This window comes from Falco biarmicus, chromosome 2 (assembly GCF_023638135.1).
Source record: "Falco biarmicus isolate bFalBia1 chromosome 2, bFalBia1.pri, whole genome shotgun sequence".
Classification (NCBI taxonomy): Eukaryota; Metazoa; Chordata; class Aves; order Falconiformes; family Falconidae; genus Falco; species Falco biarmicus.
In genome coordinates this window covers 84,470,595-84,496,591 of record NC_079289.1, presented here as the reverse complement: position 1 = coordinate 84,496,591, position 25,997 = coordinate 84,470,595, and the positions used below count along the sequence as shown (strand labels likewise).

The 25,997-nt window shown below is 36.1% G+C and overlaps 1 protein-coding gene across 1 annotated transcript in view; it reads right to left on the bottom strand.

The window, feature by feature from the left end:
- Positions 1 to 25,997, bottom strand: part of CFAP47 (cilia and flagella associated protein 47) — a 343,082-nt gene that overhangs the window by 65,209 nt on the left and 251,876 nt on the right. Inside the window, exons 55-57 of the mRNA XM_056329101.1 lie at positions 19,696 to 19,800; positions 15,200 to 15,356; positions 8,038 to 8,133 (exon numbers count right to left, since the gene is read on the bottom strand). Coding sequence (XP_056185076.1) covers positions 8,038 to 8,133; positions 15,200 to 15,356; positions 19,696 to 19,800 — 358 coding nt within the window. The remainder of the gene's footprint in view (positions 1 to 8,037; positions 8,134 to 15,199; positions 15,357 to 19,695; positions 19,801 to 25,997) is intronic.

Here is a 25,997-nt window from a genome sequence, read left to right as displayed (position 1 = left end):
CCTGCACAAATGAATTAATGGGAGACAGAAACATGCTGTGATTATTCCAAGAGCAGAATAGGAGACAAAAAATGGATACAAAACAGAAGTCTAGAAAATCAAGGTTCTTTAGTTCTGCTGCTCCAGAAACAACTGATACTGCTGGTAGTTTCCCTTCTGTGCATGTGAGGCTGGAAACAAAAGATTAGTGCAGATAACTTTTTGTAGCAAATTTAGCACTTAAACATAGATTTACTGATTAATTTACAGGATGAAACAAATCTGTGCCTCTGGAGTTCTCACTGGGTTTATTACCTAAACAGGTGAAGACTAGAAAGAAAAGGGGAAGGGAGGAAGTAAGTAGCTCTGTCTTATTCAAGGGCACATTCTGGCTCCATCTTGTCCATTCCTAGCTGTCCTCAAATAGATTAGCAGCAATCTGCTATTCTAAGTCAGAATTAATCATCATTTCATTTTCTAGCTCTATTGAAATTAAAGGAGATAAATTCTTATCAAGTTCTAAAACAAAGCAGATATTTTTAAATAGAGAAATAGGCTAAGATAATGTGAAATAACAGCCCCCCCCCCCCCCCCGAGGCTGATTTGCATAGTTTAAATGCTCTGAAGTGCTATACCCTAGATGTTCAGTAAGAAATTCTGAGATTCTGATGAAACCTACTGCATGGTCTAGCTTAAATCTGAGGCAATTATATCTTGGAAATCTGTTTTCCATGATAAATCCACATGGGAAGCTTTATGTGAATTTGCATGAGACTATGCAAAAGATGGGTTTCTGATGTCTTCCCTTCTTTTATTTACAACCTGAATATCTTTTTTCCTCTCTCTCCTTTTGCAACATCAGGAAAGCCTGCTGAAGTACACAAATAGTTTCCTTATATAGTCAATGGGACATACAGTTCTACTCCTTTAATTCAAGGTATTGTTTTTAAAAGAACAGTAAAAGGGACTTTCTGCTTATTCTTATAGTGCTGCCTTTCACTTCATTAACTTTAAGTTATTTCAGTAAAATACTTGCCTGGATTTGCAAAGACACATAAAGTTATGTCCACACCACATATTGTTTAAAAAAGTAACACTCAAAGGTAAAGAGAGTGTATATTAACAGACTCTATAAATATATGTAGAATATGGCCTGTCCAGAAAAGTACTAATAAGTAATTTTTTTAAGTGTTATTGTTCATTGTATTAGAATATTTCATGTTTTGATGTACCAGTATACCAAGCACACCTGTTTCAGTGCTGAAAAGCGTATCATTCATTAACACCATAATTCCCACTGCCTTTAACTAGGCTTTCCTGTAAGAGTATGCTTGAATACAGATTCCCTCAACTATTCATTCACATGGTCGGTTTGCAGGAGTGCCTTCAAACCTGACACGAAACCATCCTTACTGATCACTGATTTTCTAATTGTGAAGAGTCTTAGATGTGCTGTGGCATCAGAGATTTCTCCAAGGTTTCCCATGTTGAGAGTAGAGACAACCCACACCCAGGAATGCCACCAGCTGGAAGGTATTGACTGTCAGCATATCTCTCTGGAGATAAATATGGCTTAGACTGCATCACTCGTGTTGCCATGTCATGTCCCAATACTGACACCCTCTTTAAAAGTGCATGCTTCTCTGTCAGCTACAACATGTGACCACCACTCTTTGATAGTGGTTTAACCTGGGTGAGAGAGGTAAGCCAGAGTGATTCAGCACTAAGGAAAAGTAATGTACATGCAGTAGGAGGACGGGGTCCCCCCACCTTCCCTTCTGCTGGAAATTTCACAAAGCAAATCTGCATCTCTACAAGCTTCTGAGTGCCATGATAGCACTCCAGAGACAACAGAACAAGGAAAAAAACACTAGCTGAAGGCTTAAACAAGGCAACAGTCATACAGATAGGCCAAAGATGGCCAAGAAGGAAAGTCATTGTTTCCTGCACACACTGTGCTCAAGAGGGCTGCTATTTTGTGGTGAGCATAAACAACAATTTCTTCAAAAGCATATGTAATTTAATGTAATATCTTCACAGTAGCCGTTCAGCTGCCTGTGACGCAAAGCCTAATTAGGTGCAGCACAGCACCACGATTTTGGATTGATTTTACTGAGAAAATTGGTAAGGTGTGAGAAAACACCTAAGCCTTGCAAGATGAGAAAGGCAAAAAAATAAACACAATGCTAGTAGCAGCTCAAGGACTCAGTAAGAAACTACTGACATGAAAAGATAAAATAACTCTATGAAAAAAAAGCAAAGAATCAGAAGATGGCAATTCAGCAACATCATGGATCAACCCATTTTTAGAAGCAGTAGAGGCTTGCCATCCCCAAATGACTGATGGCAACCTGGGAAGCACAGATACATCCTGTGTCTCACTGGGAATACTGACCATATTAATACCTCAGCCCAGCAGCATGCGAGTCCTAGTTATATACACATACATTAGCCAATAAAACAAAGGTTTAGATTCTAAAATCACAAAAATCCTGCTTGCAAAGTCTTTTTGTGCACAGCAATATACACCCACACCAAAAATGATCCAGTGAGGAATGAATCTCATAACCCCAAGGTGGAGGACAGGTAAGTGTCTCACTCAAAGACTTTCAATGACAATGGCATCACAGTATTCTCATGAAGCTCCTGCTTGACAGACCACCAACTCTATGGGACTTCCATCAGTCAGGGACAATCCATCAATCTACAATGGGATATGACCTGTCAGTAAACTTTTGTCTGACAGACTGAGGACATGCTGAGGACACATGGCCCGTAAATTTTTCTGCTAGGTATCCAACAACCAGTAACTCTCCAACTAGAGGCAGTCTGCAACCAGCCAGTCACTGTCCTAAGCTAAACCTGCCTTTGTGCACTGAATTGATCCAGGAGTTAATCCTGGGCCTGCTTCCAGGAAGCCAGCCCTAACAGCATCTCAGGAGCAGGAACAGAAGAAGCAGCAGGGTAAAAAATGTGGACACTGAAAGGCAAAAATTGACCTTCTAAATTGTGCCCTTTCCCAAGACAGAGAGACAGTAGAGTAGAAAGAAAAGATTAGTTGCAGTTCCGTGAGCTGAATGTGCCTGCAGTTTGAGGAACAGTGCCGGTAGGAACTACTGATGGCTAACTTCAGAAGACTGTCTGCCAGCTCCTTGCCTTCGTTCCTTTCTGACCTAATTCCTTCTCCATCTATGATGAAACCAACCTACCAGCCCTACGGTCCTACACATGAAGAGTCAGACTGATGCCTGACACCTGCCTGCAAAGCCTTCTGCATAAATCGTACCCAGTCTTGAAACAGTCAATGTACCCATGACATAGCATGTTGTAGAGCTATTTGGTCAGTAAAAGGGCCAGCAGGGGAAGAGAAAACTCAAACCCACAATCTCAACCGTAAGTTTAAGAGCAGCCCAGGTTCAAGTCAAACTGCTTTACCTAATTTTACATAATTTTCATATTGTTTTCTTAAATTAGGTGCTCAAATTCAGTATTGTTTACTGTGGCCACTACACAATAAGAATGTCATCTCTCTATATCTAACTTCAAAATATTCTTCACAAATAAATCCAGACTAGATGTTATTTACTCTATCTAGAAGATGTTCATGAAAATCTAAATCAAGAATCATGAACTTTGTGTTTCCGTATGCTAGCATCTGCACCATGGGCATTACAGAGGTCACTCTCCCTAACAGAGACAGCTTTTGACTTGATAGTAGGCTGTATGCTCCCTGAATGAATTTTGTGTAGCACAAGTAATGAATGTGCCACAGTTTGTGAACTACTTATGTAAATAGTACATCTGTTGAACAGTTTTGCTCAAAAAAGTGAAACTTGATAGTTTTGAAAGGTTAACATTCGGGGAAGACAATAACATTTATGAAAGAAAATCAAAACTAAAGAAAAGTAGCACAAGGTCATCACAGAGAAGGAAGAATTGAATAGATAAAACAGGAAGATAGACTAAGGCAGTTCAAAGAAAATCTGGCGGCTCAATCTTCCAGCATGTCAATGGAACTCTAATTCCTTCACTTTCCCTGTGCAAATGTGTCCCAAAAAGAAGGAAATGTTGAATCTAAAACCCTGAAAAGAAGGAAAAATCTGTTTTTTAAATGAATCTACTAACTTATTTCATTTTTGTTTGCAGTGAGGTCTCAGTATGTGTGTGTATCCTTCTTCTCCAGTGAATTTCATTATTAATAACTGGTTTTGAAGATAAAAATAGGATAGTATCACATAGGTACCTGGTTGTCCAGTTTTCTTATTGCTTGAATGTCCCTTTCCTACAGAACCCATTATATGCATATTCACTACTTTCTGACACAACCTCTGATGTAAATTATGAAGTGGATAGTTATTTCTGCTTGTTGTGAATGACCAAACCATGGTCGCAGAATGCAGTTAAAACATGGAAGAGGAAAAAGAGCTTTTCAAAATAGCCTGCTAGGATGGAGAACTGTTTTTTCACAGCTCTTTTTTTCTAGCTCTTCAAGTCATTCTGTGACAATGTAAGCTTTATAACAGAGACAGAGTCAGACTATTCCTAGGAACTAAGACAATCAGGGCGAGCAAGTATGTTAGGTTCAGTGTTTTTCCGTCTTTGAAAGCAATGAGACAAAAAAACCAGAATGTGCATGCAGAATGACTGAAAGAAAACAAAAGCAGATGCAAATAAGTAAAGAATTAAAGAGTGAAATCTTGAAATCTAACACTTTAGGGAAATGGCCTGAGGACGTGAACAAAATTTATGCCATTTCGCAAGTGAAATTAATTTCAAAGCCAAATTATCTATAATCATAGTAAACCGTACATAACATAAAAAGTACACTAAAATGCTTTCTCACAAATATTTTAATAAAAAATGAATAATATATATTAGTATCACAAATTGATTATGAATATGAATAATAAATATGAATACTAGTAGCATGCTTCCAAAGCGCATACACAGAAATGTAATACCTCAAATATGATTGTCATCATAGTAGTTTAACACTGTATGCAGCTTTTTGGAAAATATCTCCCTAACAGTATATACATTTATTGAATATATTTTATCTTTCCTTTGTAAGTGCTTGGGAGAGTTAATAATTACATGTATTTTACACTAAAGCAAAGTTAGAAGGTAAAATTAAATAGCTCATCATAGAGACCTCAGTAAAAAGGGAAAAGAGATGAAGACAGAACAGTTACATGACAGCTTTAAAATATAGAAGTTTCTAAATATAAAACTTGTGTTGCTATGTGGAGAGATGTATCTAAAACACTAGGTTCAGCTAACTGCCCTGTTTACTGTTCTTGTTTGATGCTACACCAAGTCAGTCACAACCCAAAGGCTTATTGACAAACTGGAATATCAGCTAAACCATGAAATGCAATGATGGGCAGCTGCAAAATGAGATCATCGATTCAGTATTAGGACCACATGAAGTAATGCAGCCTGATTTACTGGGAAACAGTACCAAGCAGTCCAGAAGACTTATGTTGTTACTTTGAAGCCAAGGCAGGAGAAAAGTATGGTCTGCTATGAGTAACAATTTCACAGAACAGCCAGTATTTTGGATTTTTTTGTAAAAGTATGCTGAAAAAATGATTCCATGATTCTCAGCCGATCCCACTATTTCTGAATTTCTCCTTTTGGTTTTTTGTTTTTATTATTATTATTATTTGGTTCCAAAACGTTTTCAAAGTATTCTTTCTTCATTATAGGGAATAGTGGTAAAGCAGTAATACCTGCATCTAATCCACACTTCATCTACTGTTAAGTGTAGGGAAATAGAAGTAGAGATTCCTCCCATAAAAATGATTCTTAACAAGACTCCACCGTCCCTGACTTGTGAAGTGAGACCAGGTGCAAAAAAAAGCATGCATTCACCAGTCTTATGGCCTCCCAACAAGGGAGATTAGGCTGCAGAATCCTCAGAGCAAAAGATTTACATCATGAAAATATTTAAGATATAAAAGAATAAGTAATGGAAAGTACAATTTATAAAGACTGCCTCACTGCTCTAGTATTTCTGTCAAGTGATCACTCCGTTAGTTTTACTATATACATGAATTAGATTGTTTTGGACAGTTCCTCACTGTTTGTGTGAAAGAAATAAATATAATCTCATGACAACAGCTACAACTTTTATATCTGCCTGTGTAAAATGTATATGCAGAAAACGATATGATGTCCAGACCAATCCTTGCATCTTCTTTTTCCTCTAAATCCTTCTTTCTATATCACCCAGAAATATTGTTGAGGCATATCAAGCTTCAAGGAGAGAAAGCAAAAACAGTTCCTTGCTGGGAACAGTAAGGTCAGGAACATCCTTTACAAAATTAAGATATGCATGTACATCTTCAGGAAAATTACAGTAGCAAATTTTTGAATGAAATTGAAGAAAAATCACCCTTATTTCATTTTTCTAATTCAGGTCTTTAATTTGAAATAGATACCATTTATTCAAGGAAAATGGTATGTCTTATTCTAATATCTTTATTAACTTGAAACAGACACACATGTATACATTTCTGTGGGATACTAGCAAGGATAATTATTTTCTTTGGTAAATAATACCATATGAATAATTTATTTATGTGTTTTGAATTTAGAAAGCATATCTGAGAAGTAATCTACAGAAATAAGTATATAGAAAAATATTTAAGTATTCTGTGTAAAAACAGAAATCTACCTTTTCCTACACTTCAGCAAGAAATAACTTGTAATGGTTAAAATATGCTGATTCCATGGTAATCCAAGCTTTACCATAACACTAGATAGGTTGAATAAATCAATTGCTTTCATATAAAAGTCATAAATAAATTTTGGTAAAATCACAATATTAAAAGCAATCCAGTCCTTTCTTATCCTATGTCATATGTGATGTGACCAGCAATGTCATTTAAAGTTTAATTCAAATAATAAAATCAAATAGTTTACTTTATTCCAGATAATTCAGGTTTATAGTTTCTAGGAAAATTTTCATAGGAAAAATACAGAAAATAGTAATTTCCAACAGAAAAACTATCCCAGAAAAAAACCCCACAGCTGAATAGATTGGCAAGTCTGAAGAGAAAGATAAGCATATATAGAAGCAAATAATTGTGAAGTCTAATCCATATTGTTTTCTAATAAGTAAATAAGTAGAAAGTAAAAGCAGTTTTAAATGCTTAACTCATTTATTTTTGGAATTTCTTACCCCTTTGTTTTCTCCTTAATTAATCCTTCAAACTAGGAAAATTTTATTTTAAAAAGAAATTTTGTAGCAATCACATGTTTTTCCTTTCTGGTACTTCAGGTTTTAGAAAGCTGTGACTTGTTGCAGGATAAATTGATAAAATGAGTATTGATAATAGTTTAAATATATTTAAAAGATTACTTTTAAAGTGTATTCATTTGCACTTATTACAAAACCATAAAATTTCCCATTAAAAAAAAACCCAAAACTTTTAAGAAACCTAATTTAATTAAGAATTCAAAAAATTCATGCTTTTTAACCTAGTATTTCATAAATATTTTTATAGTGGTGTCGCTTATCTTGACAGTCCTAAAATACAACTATATTTATTTGCATTTAATCTCTTAATTAAAAGCCTTTTCTAGGAATACATCAAGACTGCATCACTATATGGCTCATTCACTCTTTTTATATCATACTTGCAGGTCCGATTATGAGGTCATGTTGCACCCCTCTTTTTTTCTTTTACACATAATCATCACTTTGACATCACACATGACATTTCTGCTTTTATGGTAAGACATTATTTATAAAAGAAATCATATTCCAAAAGTCCAAGAAAATAATTGCAGGGGTGAGGAAAATGTAACTGTCAAAAAATGAATACACACTTCAGAGGAACTTCACTGGATGCATCTCTGATTATTACTGAAGTAAAACAAACAAATTTCATTGACATGGAGCTAATTCTTGTTTCTACAAGGAGCTTGATTTAGCACATCGACTGATGAGATGCATTCATCAAAACACCAAATTTTATGCACAATCTAGATTTCAGGGACCATAAAAGATCACATCTTGTAAAACAAAGTAGAACTAAAGCAATTACATACCTTGTGGTTTTTTAAGCCGAAGATGGAAAACAGATTCCTTACTGGTTGACTTGGATAGGACAGATGCACCAAGACAACAACTGGATTGCTCCTGATCTAAAAATTTTTTTTAAAAAAAAACTCATTTAGAAGTAAAAATTTGAACAATTCCCCTAATAAAACAGTTTCATAGACGGAGGTTTTAAAAAATACATTATTGAATGGGAGCACATGGGCCTTCCCCCCCCCACCTTTGCTTAAAGGTTCTCTCAGCATTTTCCTCACTGTGATGAAGAAAACTATAGATACGGAGAGCTTCTTAAATAGAAATAAAATAACACGTCATGAAGAAAACCAAAAGTTTAATGTATTTTCAGTTAAATAACATCTAGATATTACAAAAGAAACTACTTTCTATATATAAAAAAAAATATCAAATCAGCAAGAAAGCCCACGGTGATATGAAATATGTAAAATAAACCTTGAAAGAGACAGGTTCAGAATCAGCAGTATCTCCAAAGTTGCAAACAAAAATTGCTTTCTTGATGACAAGTTACTGGATCACCTAAAAGATTACTTCATAGAGACAGAAAATTCAGACATTATTTTGTTTGTTTCCACTGATTACTGCTAATGTCATGGATAAATGAAGAATGAAATAGGAAAAACTGCTTTGAAGTCCAATTTTATGAACAGGTTTTGGAGCTGTTCAACCACCCATAGGTGTCTTGCTAAAAGAATTGACACTTGCAGGAAATGCCTCGTATGAAGTATATCTAGCTGTTGACTCCAAGAATCTCAGCCCAATAGATAGGCTATCTCTGAATAATACATCATATTAATGGGTAGTAGCACTGATTGATGAACTGTTGAGAGGAAGATATGGTACACAGCAATGCATTAAATAGCCAGGAAAAAACTGTCATTTGGGGTTACAGAACAAAGCTGAAATAAGCAGGAACAGAACAATGAGCAAAGATGTACACGAAGGCAAAGAACAGCTCTCCTGAAAATATCAAGCTTCTTGCTTCTTGTGAGAAGAAAAACAGCCTCAAAATTATTTTATCCCAAGAGCAAAGTTTCGGATTTTGGAAACCACTATAGAGGTTTAAAATGAAATTTGCAATCTATAGGGAAATAAAGAATTGAAGGGTCCTTTCCAAACATTAAAGGATGGGTGCATAAGAAAAGGCTACATAGCCATTTTAATATCTCAATAAAGCAACTGTATTGCCATCTTTCTTGACCTGAGATATTGCAATGGCAGAAACAAGGCTATTGTGAAAGCTTTCCCTATAATGCTAATTATTCTGAAGGAATTCTTTTCTATTTTTCTGCCTGCGATGCAAAGAAACTGAATATTGTAAATTACCCCTACTAGAAGTTTTCCAAATTTTAAAATGTCTGTTATTTATTCTTTCTTTATATCCATCCACATACTTGGCAAAAAAGTAATTTTCACAGAACTAGCTGACTAGCCTTTGCTAATCTTTTTTTTTTTTTCTCTGAAAAATAATTTCACTTTGTAAAATTTAAAGCACTAGGTTTACTTCATGATGCATTTATCAGTTCAGAAGTGCATCTATAGAATGCACATTATTTTTTTAATTGGTAGCTAACATCACAGTTTGAATTATGCCAAAATCTCCATAAAGTGACACTAGCACTGCTATTCTATCCTAATTATCCACATGCAAAAGTGATTTGAAAATAACTGATTTCTTCACATTTGTATTGCTTCACTCTAACACTGACTTAAATTTAAATATACACAATAATTCTTATGTCCAATGTATTTTCCTTGAAAGAAAATGAACTGTTAGTAGAAGACTTGCATTTGAGTATTTAGCTCAGTTACATAACAAAGTCAGCGGAAGCAGCACAAAACCACTGTGTGATGCACGTTTGAAAAGTAGCAATCCTAGTCTGGAAATCTTTGTATAGAAAAAGACATGGTTAAGCTACTGTCCATGAAAACTTATCTTGGAAATAAGATAAATTTCAATAATCAGCAATATGAGCCAGCTATTTTAACATGACTGTGCACACGCCCTTACCAAAAGGCATCGTATACACTGCCACAGATGTCAGTTTTGATAACACTGTATTCCAGAGAGGAACCAATTTACCTCCTTTATCTGATTCTTAATTACCACTGTAGCTTTAATCTTTTATTTAATCATGACTCTAAGAAACAGTTTCATTTTTTTTCCTGAAACTTTGAAATACTTTTGGCCCATTGAAAATATGAAATTAAATTATCCATGTCAACTGAAATAAAGTATTTATCGGTATTAACAAACCACTAATACTTAGGGACAGTTCTTATAGGTGAATGCTGTGGGGGTCTGATTTATGCTGGAGATTTCAGTACTATCAATTATTTGCATCAGTTTAGTTCCTTCCATAAAGCGATATTCCATAAAGAAATATTATATAGTGATATTTACAGAGGAGGAGTAACATTCAACTTGAAACAGCTGAACTAGTACAAACGGTCACTAAAACATCTGTAACAAGAGTTTACATACTCTGTAGCTCTGATCATTGGCTCATAATGGGGAAAATTTCCTACTATCAAATAAACATTACTCCCATGAATATGCTTACTGTAGCTATGAATGCTTAGCGTGAATAAGATCTGCAGATTTAAGCTACAGACATGTATCTAAATCCTGGGAAGAAAACATATTGCTATTAAATTCCATAAGAAAACACTAAGTTTTAGTAGGTCCCAGGTCTCATCCTTTCATCACAAATTATTAGATGATGGGTAGTTTTACTTGCTCTATAATTAAAAAAATAAAGAAGTATTTGTGCTAAAATGTCAATCAAAATTCACAGAAAGAAACATTTCTGCGGAATAACGCTCTTGGGTTTGACAAAGCTTCAGATATGCAAAGGACAGCTTCAGAAATGGTCCAGATATTACAATTCCCAATTAATTTCTATTTTAATTTTTGAACTATGCAATTCTAAACATAATTTCACTTCTATCTAGGGCAAAAACTGCCTATGGAAAGTTATTCGAAAGCAAGCTACAGATAACTTCTGTAATCTTTAAAGCATTAAATAAACCTATAAAAATGTTTTTTGTTTATTGCTTGTATACTTTAATTGAGATGCCCTATCTTCATTGTTGCCACTTTTAATTCTCTTAAGAAGTGGCACATGGTCTGAAACAGAATTTGTAAAGTTCAAGATCAATCAAACATTTCATTATGCCTTCTGAATTGCTAGTTTCTGTCCATTTCCCCATCCAGCCCCCTCTCTGGCCTCCAGTAACACCAGCAATGAGTGGACAAGTCCAGTGCAACACTAAATAAAGGAAGGCATTCTAGCAACTTGCTTTAATGTTAAAATACCAGTTAAGAGGCTTCAAAACAGTACCTTAGGTTTTATATTACTAAACATACAGTTTTAAGTGCTGTTCTCCAAGATTGATTCAAAAACTGTGAATTTGAGCCACCTGCTGACAGGGTCATTTCTACTCTTCAGATTAACATTTTTCAGGAAAAAAAACAGGTTTTAAGAATAACTAGGCTTTCACTCCTTAAGGAATAAATTAAGACTACTTTCTATTTCAAACTAATATGTTTGTGTTTAATTCAGAGGAAAGGTTACTGTTGCTATGTCTGAAGTAATACTATCGGCATTCCTAATTAAATTGTACTTTCCCAAGTGTGTTCTTGCACTGCTACAAGAGATCCTAGGACAATAATAGGTTTTTCATGTCAAAACACATTAAAAAAAAGCGTAGAACATCACAACACGTGATGAGATCCGGTTTTCTCCATAACTTAGGGCTGTAAATGGTCTTGAAAAAATGTTTGGTTTTGGACATCTCATTAACAAACCAATACAAGCAAAATTAACGGAGGGTGGGTATGGGGTGGAGTGTGTGTGTGTGTGCAATCTGCAAGTTCAGAACTACCGAAGTTCAGTTCTTGGTAGGAAAGGAAGTGTACTAGAAGTAATGTATTCATACCAGGATAACTTTCTCACCAGACTGATTAGCCTTGTGGGGTGACAAATTCATTCATAATGTTGAAAAAAAAACCAAGTTAATTAGTTTTTACTGTACACTGAACTCACATATCTGCATTGCTATGGCATATATAGTATCAAAGGTAGTATATTAAAATACTATTTCCTTCCTTTCCAGGTAAACTATGTCCTTGAACATGAAAGTTCAACTAAATACATAGACCATTATGGAAATTATTTCCCAGGATATGTAAGGGCCAGAAATACTATATTGAACTTATGTATCCATGACTTTGCTTACAAGACTAGATTTGTCTTCCTCTGGAAAGAAGGAATTACAGTACATAGTCCTACAGAGAGCAAATCACACCACGCACAACCACATCTAAAGACAGATCAAAGTTGTGAGTGAGCAGCATCTGGGGTGTCCACCCACTGGTTTGAGTTGCATTTAAACTTGGGCTCCTGCTGTTGGTCACTGCCCAGGCTATGTCCCAGCTATGCTGTCTCTGGCCACACACCTTGCCAAGCCCAGCCTGCTTCATTTGCTGCCTTGATTACGGACTCCTCCTCACTGTGGACCTGGCTGTCAGTTCACTAGACTATGGGTTGAAATTGGTTACTGCCACCAGACCTGCTATGTTGTTCTTGTTTGAATATTGTGGGATTGCAATCTTTGTTTGAAAGGCCTCTTTTGTCTTCTCTATCCTTTCTAAACATCCGCACTAATCCACAACCATGCTACAATTGTGCACAGTGTCACTGACTATCTTCATAATTCTGATCACATTGCAGCCTTGCAACTGTTCTTCCTGTTTTTCCTGTTTACTGCCCAAGCTCTTTGCAAAGGTATGCTCAAATATTTGAGGAAAGAATGCCTACAGAAACTGCGAGAGTCTCCTTCAATCTGTTCAGTGTTTCCTTGACTGAACAGGGAGTATAGATCCATGTATTCACTATATGAATGAACAGCAAGGTATAGTATCTGCAAGGTCAGATAAGCCCTAGCCATCTTTTCTGCAGCATCTCAGATCTGAGCTTCAAGAAAGCAGCTAACTTCCTGGGATGACATCTTGCTATGGAAATTGGCGGCCTTTGTCCCATGGAGGAAGAAAACTTCAACAGTTAGCACTAATTGATTCCTGTTTCATAGTACTGGTTCTAATCTGAAGACCCGAGATGCTCAGCCCAGACTCCTCACCCTCAACGGAACTTTTTTCCCTTCCTCTCTTTCAGAGCTCTGAATCTACTCTTTAGAGGAACAGCTGCAGATGGAAATGGAGACGTCCCCATTGCTGGGACTCCGTGTCTTCTTGATGTTTCTGTCTTCTTTCAGTCACACCAAACTTATCAGCCTTGAATGATTTGGCTCTTGTTTCCGCAGAGTCTCTGCAAAGATTTTGTCAATCTCTTGTTCATTAACCTCGATTCAATAAAGCTCCTGTATCTGGCACCACAGGGAGTCTACCAAAGCACACATCTAACTGGTGAGGCCGTTGCCATTCATACTGCAGTGCCAAGGAGAAACTCAAGGAACTCCCAACTGCCTCAGACTAGGATTGCCACCATCCACCCTCAGGACTTCCATTTGTGTTACAGAAGTAATGACTGCACCATCCAGGACCTGAGAGCAGCTCCTGTGGTGTGTTGTCAACACATACACATCCTTTTCTACTAGGAGTAGTGCCTTTGAGCCTTGTGTACACACACTGAACGCCAGCCGCTGCATCAACTGTCCTGTTACTGTGTGCAGACCCAGCCTGTAACGCTCCTTGTCACTTAAGGGGGCCTAGATGCCAGATAATTAGGAACATTACTCGGTTCCCCTCTCTGCCAGGTCCCCTGCTCAGCAGGTGAACTCTGGTACTGTTCCTGAGATCTTGGCCATGATTTACTTAGGCTGTAAACAGTGGATCCACTGCATGCTGTGGCTTGTCTCACTGTTGTCAAGGAAATTCAGAAGTGGTTTGATCATTTACAATTGGAACTCAATTTTGTGACAGTCATGAATGAAAATATTTTAGCAGTTAAACATGGGAAAATGCATAAAAGTCTGCCAAAAAAACTTGTTCAGCAAAAGTATAGAGCATCCGGTCATGAGACAAAAATGCTCTTGACCAGGCACCACTTAGGTGAAAGAATCTACAGCACCCCCACACACACCCACACCCCATATTAACTGTATATGCAGCCAAAGATGTATTTCTAATTCATATCTCAGAACATGTAATTAAAAAGCATCGGTTCAAAGCAACAAACGTGAATCTATATTTTTTACAAGTCGTATTTCTTCACTTATTGTATGTGCCAGAAACCCCAAATCATAGTGTGACTGTATAATATTGGCTTAAAACTTACTTTTGCACAGTTTTGTCATTGCTATTCTCTTACATTTTCCCATCCATGGGGCCTGTGTTGGGGTCACTGGAAGTTTATCTTCAGGTTTTGTTATACATAGACACCAGGAAATGCTTTGGCACCAGTTTTCTGATGCTACATGTTGTGTTTGAATAGATGGAGATTCAGGAGAACCTTCTAAAGCTCTCTGATTCACTCAGAGTGAAATTTACTCTTTCAGTGAGTAAATTTCAGTCATCAAGGAGAATCTGGGATTTTAAGTTCTACAGCATTTGTGAAATCTCAGTATGGACAGTGACTTGGCGATTTTTGGTAATTCTGGACCTTACATTATTTTTAAGGTTTGAAAATATTGCTGAAGCATACTTGCTTGGAAGGTCAGTCAGAAAAAAAAATCTGATATTTTGCCCTTTCTAGCTCTAGATCTCTAGAATATGACAAAATAATATAAATCTGGAAAATAACTGAGGGGAAAAAAAACAAAATAAAACATTAGCTATTTGGCTTAGACTTACAGCTCCCAATACATACCCCAGGAGTCTCCTATTGCTTAAATGCTATAGTGCAGTTCCCAGCCAACAAGTAGCTGCATGTATACATAAGGCTGGATGACCTAAGATATCTACTGTGAACATTTGTCATCGAAGGTTTGTGTTATTTCTTAGCTCCCATAGCACAGTCTACAGAGCTTTTCAGGGTGGATATGAGTGATACACAATAGCTCTGTTGACAGGAAATGGAATGAGGCAAATGTAATCACATCCCACTCAAATTTTTAATGCAACCCAAAGAGCTTAAGTTCCTCCCCAACACCCCAAAAAAACCCAAACCCCTGTACCTGTCAGCATGACATCTACCACCACGTTTTCAGAAGTTGGATTTTTGAAGGATATGACGGCAGAAGAACGCTGGCCAATGCATGCACTTATGCTGGTTGGTTCCATTAGCTGAGGAGGAAGACCAGTCCCTGAAAGGTAGAATATCCACTCTTCAAGCTGTAGATGAAAGATGTCATTATTTAATATTTGACAAGTCAGATCTGTACATTCTAAGGCATTTTGCCTACTTCTTCCTCCTAGTATTCTCTGCCTCTTTTCTGTTGTAAGTGAACTGCTCTTAATGCTTTCTTGCTTGCTTTCTTCTTCCCTCAAGCCATTACTCTAAGTATTGCTATCTGATAATCAATAGTTCCAGTCTGGGAGATGTTCACATCTCCTCTTTGCACTTAACTTCTGTGCTACATGGAGTATTTAACTTCCACGTAGCTACTAAGAACTTTCCATGTATTGAATGGAAAGATGTAGGTAGTTGCAAGGGGGCAATTCAAAGCATGTATATTAGAACCTGAAAGCAGATGAACTGAGAAGTTATCTTCAGAAGACAAAGGAAGAAGGAAAATAATTATTTGATGGAATAGCAGTAGAATGACAGAAAAAGCTAAAATTGTTACTCCAAAGATAATAAAGAACATTAAGTATTATATACAGAAGAATAGAACATTGGAAAGATAGTAGATACAGACTATCACCATAGAACAGAAGAAAAGGAAAATATAATTAAGTTGATGGGTTAATTTTGATAATTTTTACCAGCATGGTAGTAAAGAGTTGCCTGCCCCACATTTAGTCTTTTAAGGTCATAAAGAGTGATGTTAATAATGTCACTCATTATGTGACCTTTAAAGGTGAATGAGCAGCAAAGGTGAATGGTAAATGTAAAGATGTTACCATAATTTTAAGGAAAATGTTTAATTTGTGTATTCATGACACTGCCTTTAAATAATAACAATACAGACTAAAATCTGAGGCTTCTTACAAACTGCTCAAAGTGACCCTTTGGTCTGTTTTGTTCATTATCACTCAAAAAGGTATGCATCATAAAGAGAATAGAAAATAATAAATAAAATCAAAACAGTTTTCATTATCTGAAATACTGAATTTACTTCTGCATAGTCTGTCTGAAAAAATTAAGGAAAATCTGTAAGGGACAGGGTTCTCTAACAACAAATCTGGAAACATACAGTAAAAAGTGACTAGTACATTGAGACTTCTAAGTATAAACAAGGATAAATAAAATGGCACATCTTATGTCTTCAGAAAATAGCTTTGAACAGCAAATTTGCTTGCTTTTATTACCATTTTAAAGAGAAACATTCAATCCACCAAGAAAAAAAGACATTTTAATATTAATTAAGGATATTTTTTTTTTTTTGTTATAAAAGTTATCCAAGGGTACAGGATTTTAATTTAAAAAAAAAAAACAGAGGAAGAACTGCTTTTATACAGATGTAGACACTACCCAATACTAAAATCAAAATATAAAACTAAAGTCTATGTTTTGTTTAGGATTTAAACAGTGATTTCTATCACCTGGGTTGTGGGGACTTCTACCATACTCAGACTAGTAAGAATTAAAAACTACCTCCCTTCAAAGTTACATTTTATCATTGACTTAAACATGACCTATAGCCTGTTTATGGTTAAAGATTCGTGAGCAGGAAGCTAGCACCGCTACTCAAATTCTGATGGGAAGGCAAATACTGCTGCTGCACAGACCTTGAAGCAACACAGGACTAACTCTTTGGTGAAGTCAACTGTAAACTGCCCAAGAGCTGCCAAGCCAGCATGCCATAGCATTTGTGTCCCTGGCTCATGTTCTGCTTTATCACATCAGTCTCAAGAAGTTAAAGGTAATCAAAAGGCTGAACCCATTCTGGAAGCTATTTTGAAGGACCAGAACACAGACATGAGCATGCCAGAAGACCAGGTTTTCAGAAAGCTGGATGTGTCAAGCTATTAGTGGCCTACACTGGCTTGTTACTGATCCTTTGTACTTGCTTATAAACACAGTAACAAGAAAACCTTCTTTTTTCCAAAACTCTTAATGCAGAAGTTATGAGACAATATCAGTCTAACAATGCTTTCCAGGCGCACTGTAAATTTGTGTGAATCTCCTTGTTCATAGCAGGTAATTTTACACTGAGGTACAGTGCAGGGCTAGGAGGAGTGCACATGTTCATATTTTGTGTGGGAAAACGATGAAATTTTAGCTTTAATGCTAAAAGCTCAGGCTCCAGTTCTACAAATACTAAAAAATGTAGCTTCCACTGATTTTTTGTGGTTAAAAAATAGAGCCATTTTGAATCCCATTGCTTCAAGTGCTGTGCACCTTTAAAACAACACACTTAAACTTTGTCAAACTGAGCAGCTAAGAAGGAGCCAAAAAAAATTAGTGGTCGGTCTGGAAAATAAAAGACGACAACCAAAAAATTACACAGATTATAGGACAGGCTTTCCTTGTCTGGCCTGCAGTTACTGTTCCTCATTGACTCATTCTGTGATGGAGCTCAGATCATGCATGCTCAGTGCAAGAAATCAAGAGGAAAAAAGATTTTAAGAAAACAGAATCCTAAGACAAACAATACAAAATAGATCTAACATTGGGCTTAGTTTCTCTCCAATATTACCTACCACTGTTAAATGCTCTACATTATGCCTGGATGCTAGCATAGTTGAAAAAGAATAAGATAATACAGATACGTTACAACTTTGGGTGTGGGTTATGTTCAAGCTGACCTTTCAATTTTGCTGTATCAACAAACTTAATTTCAGATTATCACAATGATTATAACTAAGCTCAGACACACACTGTGAAAAGCTCTTCGTACAACTTCAAACCAGAAACAAATGAAGCAGGTCATAGCACAGAGCAGTTTCTCTCAGTTCAGGAAAGAAGCACAATCAGAAATAGTTAATGCTTATCCTATAAGTACTGTCATTAACTGCTTTCAGATTAGTCAGCTATTCAGCTATCAGATCGCTTAAGTGTCCCTTCAGATATATTTAATCAGAGAAATCAAGAGAGGGAAATCAATGTTGAGGTGGAGGAGCTACATTAGAAATTGTTTGAGGCATCCACCACTGATGCAAAACATTCTTCAAAGGGACAGTTATGGCTGTGCAAATATTCAGTCAGCTATCAGTATAACAATTTGGAAACTAAAATAGTCAGATTAATTTAGTAAGGACTGTAGCAGCAAAAATGAATGAAAATTTACAGATTCAAAAGATTCAGGCATAAGAAGAGCACCATGAAATTACAAAGATTATACCAATATACTGAAACGGTTAATGGGGTCTGGACAAAGCAGCCAGAAGGATGGGATACTGACCAAAGTTCACTGCAGATAAAAACTTGCAGATTTTTCATTACTTGAAAGGAGATGCACTGAATGACAAGATTCAGGTGGCAAGGCTCAATTTGTTCCTGAAAGCTTTGTATGAATTGTTGTATTGTTTTATTGCTTCTGTATTTGGTGAAGAATTTATTTCTTCTTTTTTTAAAATATAAATAAGTTTTCTGTGTACCATTAGGATCCAGACAAGATAAAGATATCCTGTCCTCTCAAACTGGCCCTGGATATATACTACTTATAAGATAATTGCTATCTCCTTGTTTTTATCCTTAATAGATATTTAAGAAGAGACATCCTGAAAATAAATGCTATGCTAATAGCACCTAGAAATAACCTGCCTGTTCAACACACTTTATAAGGAAAAAAATTGCCACATTAGTTCCCTCACTATTTGTTTTCTTTATATAAAAGAATATTTGCTTTTGCAGTATTACTTAAAAAACTACTGAAAACTCCTGGTAGCACTTAAGTGGAGTAATTCACACGTCAGCACAGTCTATTAGGATATCTGAATCATATTATCAGTTTTTCTTTTTGTTTCCAATTGTATTTTTAGTTAGTTGGTAGGTCATGTTGATGACTCACGTGTCTTTATTTACTTGTTTCTCATTTAAAATTAAGAAAAATTACAGAGAAAAAGATGTAAACAATTCTAAGATGCTCAAAGTAAAAATAATTTTTAACTAAACTTAAAGGAAGAATTCACTTTTTCATGTGCATGACCTTCAGATCAGATAAAGATTCAGATCAGATAAAACATGAAACAATTTAACTTTGTTAGGGCTTGGGAAAAACTTAAAGAATTTTAATTTCCAGAGTTGACAATGCTAAGAAATGCCAGTCTTCTGGTGTTAAAACCAGCAGAACTAATTACCAAGAAAGCTAAAACAATTCATTAATTATTGTAGCTCTTAGGTCATTATGCCACATTTTATTACTGTAAAAAGAATAATTTCTGTGTAAAGCTAATGTTAAAACAAATTAGAACTTGTGAACATCTTTGCATTTGCTATTTCATTATGCATCCAGACATTAAATTTCAACTTGACCTACAGACTGAAACCCTTACTTACATGCCTATTAAAAATATTATCTAATTGGAATCCCAAGTGTTGTGGGCAGCAGACATAGTATCATACCTGTGAACACTTGAAGGTTATTGATGCCTTGTGATTGCCTCTTCCAAGGGCAGATGGACAGAATTGCACTGGTACTTCAATGGTGGAATGAGGAGCGACAATCAGCTGTACAAATACAAGAAAGGAGCAAAGGAGAGGGGGAAATAAATGAATTTTTTTGAGTCTGTTTCTGTTTTGTGCTTTGTATCAACGGTGTTGATGTTTCTGTGATTAACGCGTTCCACCACGTGCATTCTCCTCTTTCAGCAAGCATAGTCTGCTAAGGCAGCAAGTGTATTGCAGTAAATGATCCCAGTGGCAGTCACTGCACGTTCATTGCTCAGAAACCACAGAGCTGGTGTTATAGATTGCTCCAAGGACACGGACAACAGCTCTCACAAATTCCATTCAAACATGACTTTGGTGTCTGATCACGCTGATGACACTAAAAGGTTATCACGTTGACCTCCAAAGACATGAACTGACTTAAACCAGCGCTTTGTCCCTTTTCCACTTACTTTTATCTAAACAAACATTGTAAATGATATTGCTAGGCTTCTCTTCACCTGATGTATACTAGTAGAGTCTCAATTGCACAGGGAAAAGTAAAGTATCTGACTACAGTGGGGTCATAAATGTTTTTAAGAACTAGATAAGCAGTGAAAGAACAGAATTATGAATAATGAAAATGCCAGTGCATTGAGAGAATGATCAGCTAGAATCATTGGATACACAATTACTGCGTCTATTTTTTTTAATTTTTTAAAAAAAGCACTAGACTTTTAATATCATACATGTATAAATAATGTTTGCATGCAAGAAGATATAAAAAAAGGGTTGGAATTACGGACACTCAAGCTGTATTTTATAAAACTAATACAATTTACAACTAATAAAAGCCAAAACAACACCCTACAACTGCTGCCACTGATGAGTTCTTTCATAAAGGAAATGTCAGCCCTGAAAGAACAGGCCACTAACAGGCAGTGAACAGGAGTTATTAAAACATTCATTTTTGTTTACTACATTTTATGGCTGCAAGATGCCTGAGAACACCAACAAGCCCTGCAGCCTCTTCCTGGGGATTTGACTGCCTGTGCTCTGATACGGTGCTCGGCTCAGGGCTGGGGAAGGCTTGACCTTAAGGCACAGCAAGGTGGGGACATCCACCAGCAGCCCTGCCCCACCACACCCAAAGACAGCAAGCAGAGCCATGATGGGGACAGGAATGGGGGCCCGCTGTGCCATCAGGACTACTGGTCATGGCCACAGCGCTGAGGCCAAACTGGAGGACGCAGAGGGTGAAGCAGGGACAGTAGAGTCCACTCTCAGCACAGGGCAGAAGCCCCTGATGAGGCTTACGTTGCTTTTCCTCACTGCCCCATGGCTTTCCCCAACATCTCAGAGCTGGACCCAGGCAGAGGCCACAGGCATCCTGGTCCTGCCAGCCATCTTCTGGGTGTGTTTATAGGGTACTGGCATGGGGTCGGACTGGGATGCTGGTGTACCTCAAACAACAGATATTTCTGCTGATGGCAGCGGGAGTTAGATTGAGCAGGAGAGAGGACAGAGCTCAGATATGGTCTACTAATGCACAAACCTCAACATTTTATTCTTCACTTTTAGGAGGCAAGTTTTAAAATACTTTCTCAGAATACTGCCATAACAGTTCAGTGGTTTGAAGACATTAATTGCCTTGTCTATTGGGGCAGTGGTATTGTATTTTTTCAAACATTACTAACTCAATTTTACAGTTTCCGCTGTATGACAAAAATATTTCTGGAAGGGTACGTAGGTGGGCCCCATGCACAGAGCACATGGCTCGCTGCTCTGCACCCACTCCCACTTGACTGTTACAGCACCTGCACCCCCCATGTGGGGAGCACAGCACTGCTGCGTTGCTCACACTTCACAATCTTGTACGTCCCATAGGTGAGAGATAGCTTTAAAGCACATTTGCCCCCAGCAGTCAGCTACAGCCGTCCGACTCCTGTCACCTTTGCAAGGTTTCTATATCATCCAGAATAACAGACCTGAAGGAGATACCTCCCACAAACCACTCCATCCCCACCTGCCCCACTGCCCAGAGTTCATTTAGGTGTTCATCATCTAAAAGGAGCCTGAACAGCTCATTGCTCGGTGGGCTCCTGGGCATGCTCAGCATCCAGAGACCTTTTCTTCAGAGATTTAACTTTCATTTGCAGTCTAGTTCCTACCTACTTTGTCCAAACCAGCCAGACCCATTTATCAAATGAAGACTTTCAAATGGAGAAAGAACCTTAATGATTACTCCCTACCAAATACTTTTCAATGAAATTAAAAAAGCAAGGTAAAGACAGGTTGTCACAGCATAAGAATACATGTTTAAACTAAAACTACAATATCTAAATTTTTATTAATTTCACCAAGAGATCTACATAATTTTGAATAATAACCCTCTGGTAAAAATGAAACCAGACTGGAAATCCATTTTCAATAAGCATTACTTGACATATTATCATTACACAGAAAATGCACTGCCACAATGAATCTAAATAATCAACATGGAGTTACAATAAACCAGCAGACTGTCTGCTCCAGAAACAGAAAAAAATATTTTTTTTGCATTATAGATCTATTTTAAAAAATTCATTTTATATAGCATAGTATGATGTTCTACTGTATCCAGAAAGTAATTCGTTTTGAAATAAAGAGCTGGGTAATAAAAAGAACTTACTTTCTACTGAAAACCAAAGAATAAATTGCTTTAAAAATGAGAATTGAGAAATGACACTAACAATAAGTTTAAAGAAGGTCATACTTTGCCACAAACATTCAATAAAATATAGTGAAGTTAATCCATGCCCTGCCTTCCATTTTGTTTACAGAAACAAATGTCCGCCAAGATACTCATGTGAAAGTGAACAAGCATCATTGCTCCTCATAAGATCTAACATATAACTGTTCAAATACAGAAATTGAGTCTGAAGAAGACTGAGCAAATGCACATGCATTATTCCTGTTATAATGCAATAAAGGAGGGAATTTTTTCATTAAATCTAAAACTTTCTTCTCTACTCAGTACAAAACAATACTATTGCTCATTAACAAATAATAAAGCTCGCACACAGAGACTTAGATTGGACTCCTGTCTGCCATCCCTTCTTTATTAAGTTATTTTTCCTCAATAAAAATTGTATTTCATAACCAATCAAGATGGAAGATAGCTTAATGAGAAAAATCTAGGCTAGTTATAAGCCAGGAGAATAGCAAGCTGAAGACTTACAGTGAAAAGATGTCTCTTCGTGCCCATACAAATGATCCCATTTATAGGAGTTGTTTGTATTTTTAAGTTACATCATAAATATATGTGTGTACAAATATTATACAGACATATGTGAAATCTGTCCATGGATTTATATAGAGGGAAAGAAGTTGAGCAACATAACATTACTGATGATTAAGACTTTTAACCTGTTAAATGCTCAACATGAATCCTTCTCTACTGGAGATAAAAAAAAAAAGCTGTGGTTAGGAAAGAAACACAAAACTCAACATCTTAATGACTGTTCCCCCACAAACTCATAATGTCCTACATGATCATGAAAAACAAGTTAGGAATTTTGCAGCAAACTTATGAGTTCATTTCTGTTCCAAATTTTAGAGAATTTGGCAGCATTTATAAAGATGTTAAGTTAACCCATACGTTATAAGATTGACAAGAAGGGAAACAAAAATTAGGTGTAGCTTGGTAATAAAAACAAAAACAAACAAAAAAACAACAACAACAAAAAAAAAGAAAACCCAAATCACATTAAAACCTTGAAACCTTTTATCAAATTCTTGAGAGAAAACCAAGATGGTATATTCCATTTAATGTTGTCTTAGGTTACAACTTCAAAGCCGCTAACAAGATACATATACTTTTCTCATTTTCATCAGTTTACAAAGAAGTTAATGGAGCTGCTTCTAATTTACATGAAGTTGACAAGAACTTTAAAGCCTTTGAATTTCATTTAGACTTCATTAAGTACCCAGAAGTTCAGGAATACTTGAGCATAATTTAACTGGACCTCAGGAAAGCCTGTCATTAAGGATGTCAGTACTTGAAGTTGAATCACATCTAGAGAAAATAATCCCTTGTGGCATTTCAGTAATGCCTTCTGTTGCAAACTCAGACTGGAAAAACCTTCCACATACATGGAATTATGATAAATATGATATCTGAATTTGTTTAAATTTCAAAATATTAGTCAAAATATTGGTTAATATTTTAGGCAGTTAACCTCTAGGAAAGATAAAATTTTCTCTGATATGCTGTTCAATCTGGTTTAAGTAACATAACTCAATGACTGATAAAATCTATTTGAGACACCTTCTGACTGACAGCCCAGTATCTTCAACAGTCCTACACCTTAGCTGGCATAAAAACAAGTATGGATAATTACATGAAATAATAAAATTTACTGATTTGAAATATGCAAATTTTTAAAATTACTACTAATACTCTTCAAATATTACCTATCTTAATTGGCAATCCCCATCTTCAACCTATTGTTCAAATAATTTACTCTTTATTATTGCATTTATTCTGTGGATCACTCAAATCAGAATTTTTCTGTGGACAACAAAGCATTATTTGCTTTAAAGAGAGCAGAAATTTGAATAACTAATATGGGAAATTTCTTCCACACATCACATAGACATTGAAACTGGCATTAATATAAGCTAATACCTGAAACACAGGTTATAATTTATAAGAACAAGCACTAATCTTCTGGAAGTTGCATGCAGTGTTATATGTAGGGACTAAACCTAGGATGTAACATATTCAGGAGAAGAAGTATTTAAATGCCATCCCCTGCCTTTGTCGTGAAACTGAAGGAAATCACATTACCTTTCCAAACATGGGTCTGCAATGGAAGAAACAAGTTCAAAAAGGGACAGATACATCAGATAAATATTAGGTAGCTGCTTATAGCAAATTCACCAACGCTATCCTTTGACTTGAAGAACTACTGTAACTCACAAAGAACATTTCAGAATTCAATGCATGAACAATATATGACTGGATATTCTATTGAGAAGAAAAGAAAGGAAAGAAAGATCATTACTGAAGTTAGCATTGAAAGCGGTTTTGCTAAACAATGTAATATAGTTATAGGTGATGTGTGAATCTCTGGTGATGAAAGGTGATTAAAAAAAAAAAAATCCTGGACAGGATAACATGCAAACTGCTGGAACCAAAAGTAACTATAATTAAATCTAATCCAAACCTGTGACAATGATCGAAACATAACATGTATAATACTCCTAGATAATTAATACAGTTTGTATCCATTTTTTTCTTAGCTCCTATTCAAATACCAATCAATGAAATTACTAGTAATAACACTTGTTGATTTTTAACATAATGTATGAAGATGTGTTAATTTGCATGACATCAAAGACAGACAGAAATGAACACCTCACATTTTATACTTTTAATTTAATGTAATTCTATGTATGCAAATACAGAGCAGTTCAGTAAATAAGTGTATTTAGTTGTTATCTTTGGAGCCTCTTTTAAGAATGTTTGGTCTTGTTGTACCACTATATTTGAGGCTGAAAGCCGTTTAGTTTCTTCAAGCCAAAAATGAACATATTATGACTTTATAGCATTCCTCTATTTCCCCCATCCAATCCATTTTCTATCTTCTCAGCTTTATTTTAGGATCTTACTACAATAATCCTCTCCTCTCCCTCTGACCCTTAAACCAGTTTGCACAAATAGAATCATAGAATAGTTGGGGTTGGAAAGGACCCACCAGCTCTGGTGTATGTCTTCCCTATATTATCTTCCTTATGTCTAGAAAAGGTGCAATTGCTGTTTCTTTCTTGTCTGCAGCAGGTTTCTTCATTTTTCTTTTTTCACATTAAAGGTTTATATTCACATCCTAAGAAGGGGTCCCCCTAACCCCTTGCACCAGAGTTTCCATGCATCTGTCCTCCCTTTTCTCATCTACCCATCATAAAAGGACACATATTTAATAGCATTAATTGTTAGTAACATCCAAAGAGGTCTTTACAGGACCTGTACTAATAATTAGTAATCAATGGTCAATAACAAATATTTTTCAGAATCCTTAACATCTATAACACTAGCCAGTCTCAATGAAAATATGAAAGCTGAGCCCATCTATACAACTCAGTCCCTGAAAGCACAAAAATGTTAGGCGGCAAGACGGAAGAGCTTCTGTGATGGAGGAGGAAAAAGTAGTGCACATAATACTAACAGAATGAAGATTTTCTCAGTAGAAACCAGTCTCAGTGTAAATGTAAGTTTGGAGAATAAAATTCTTCCA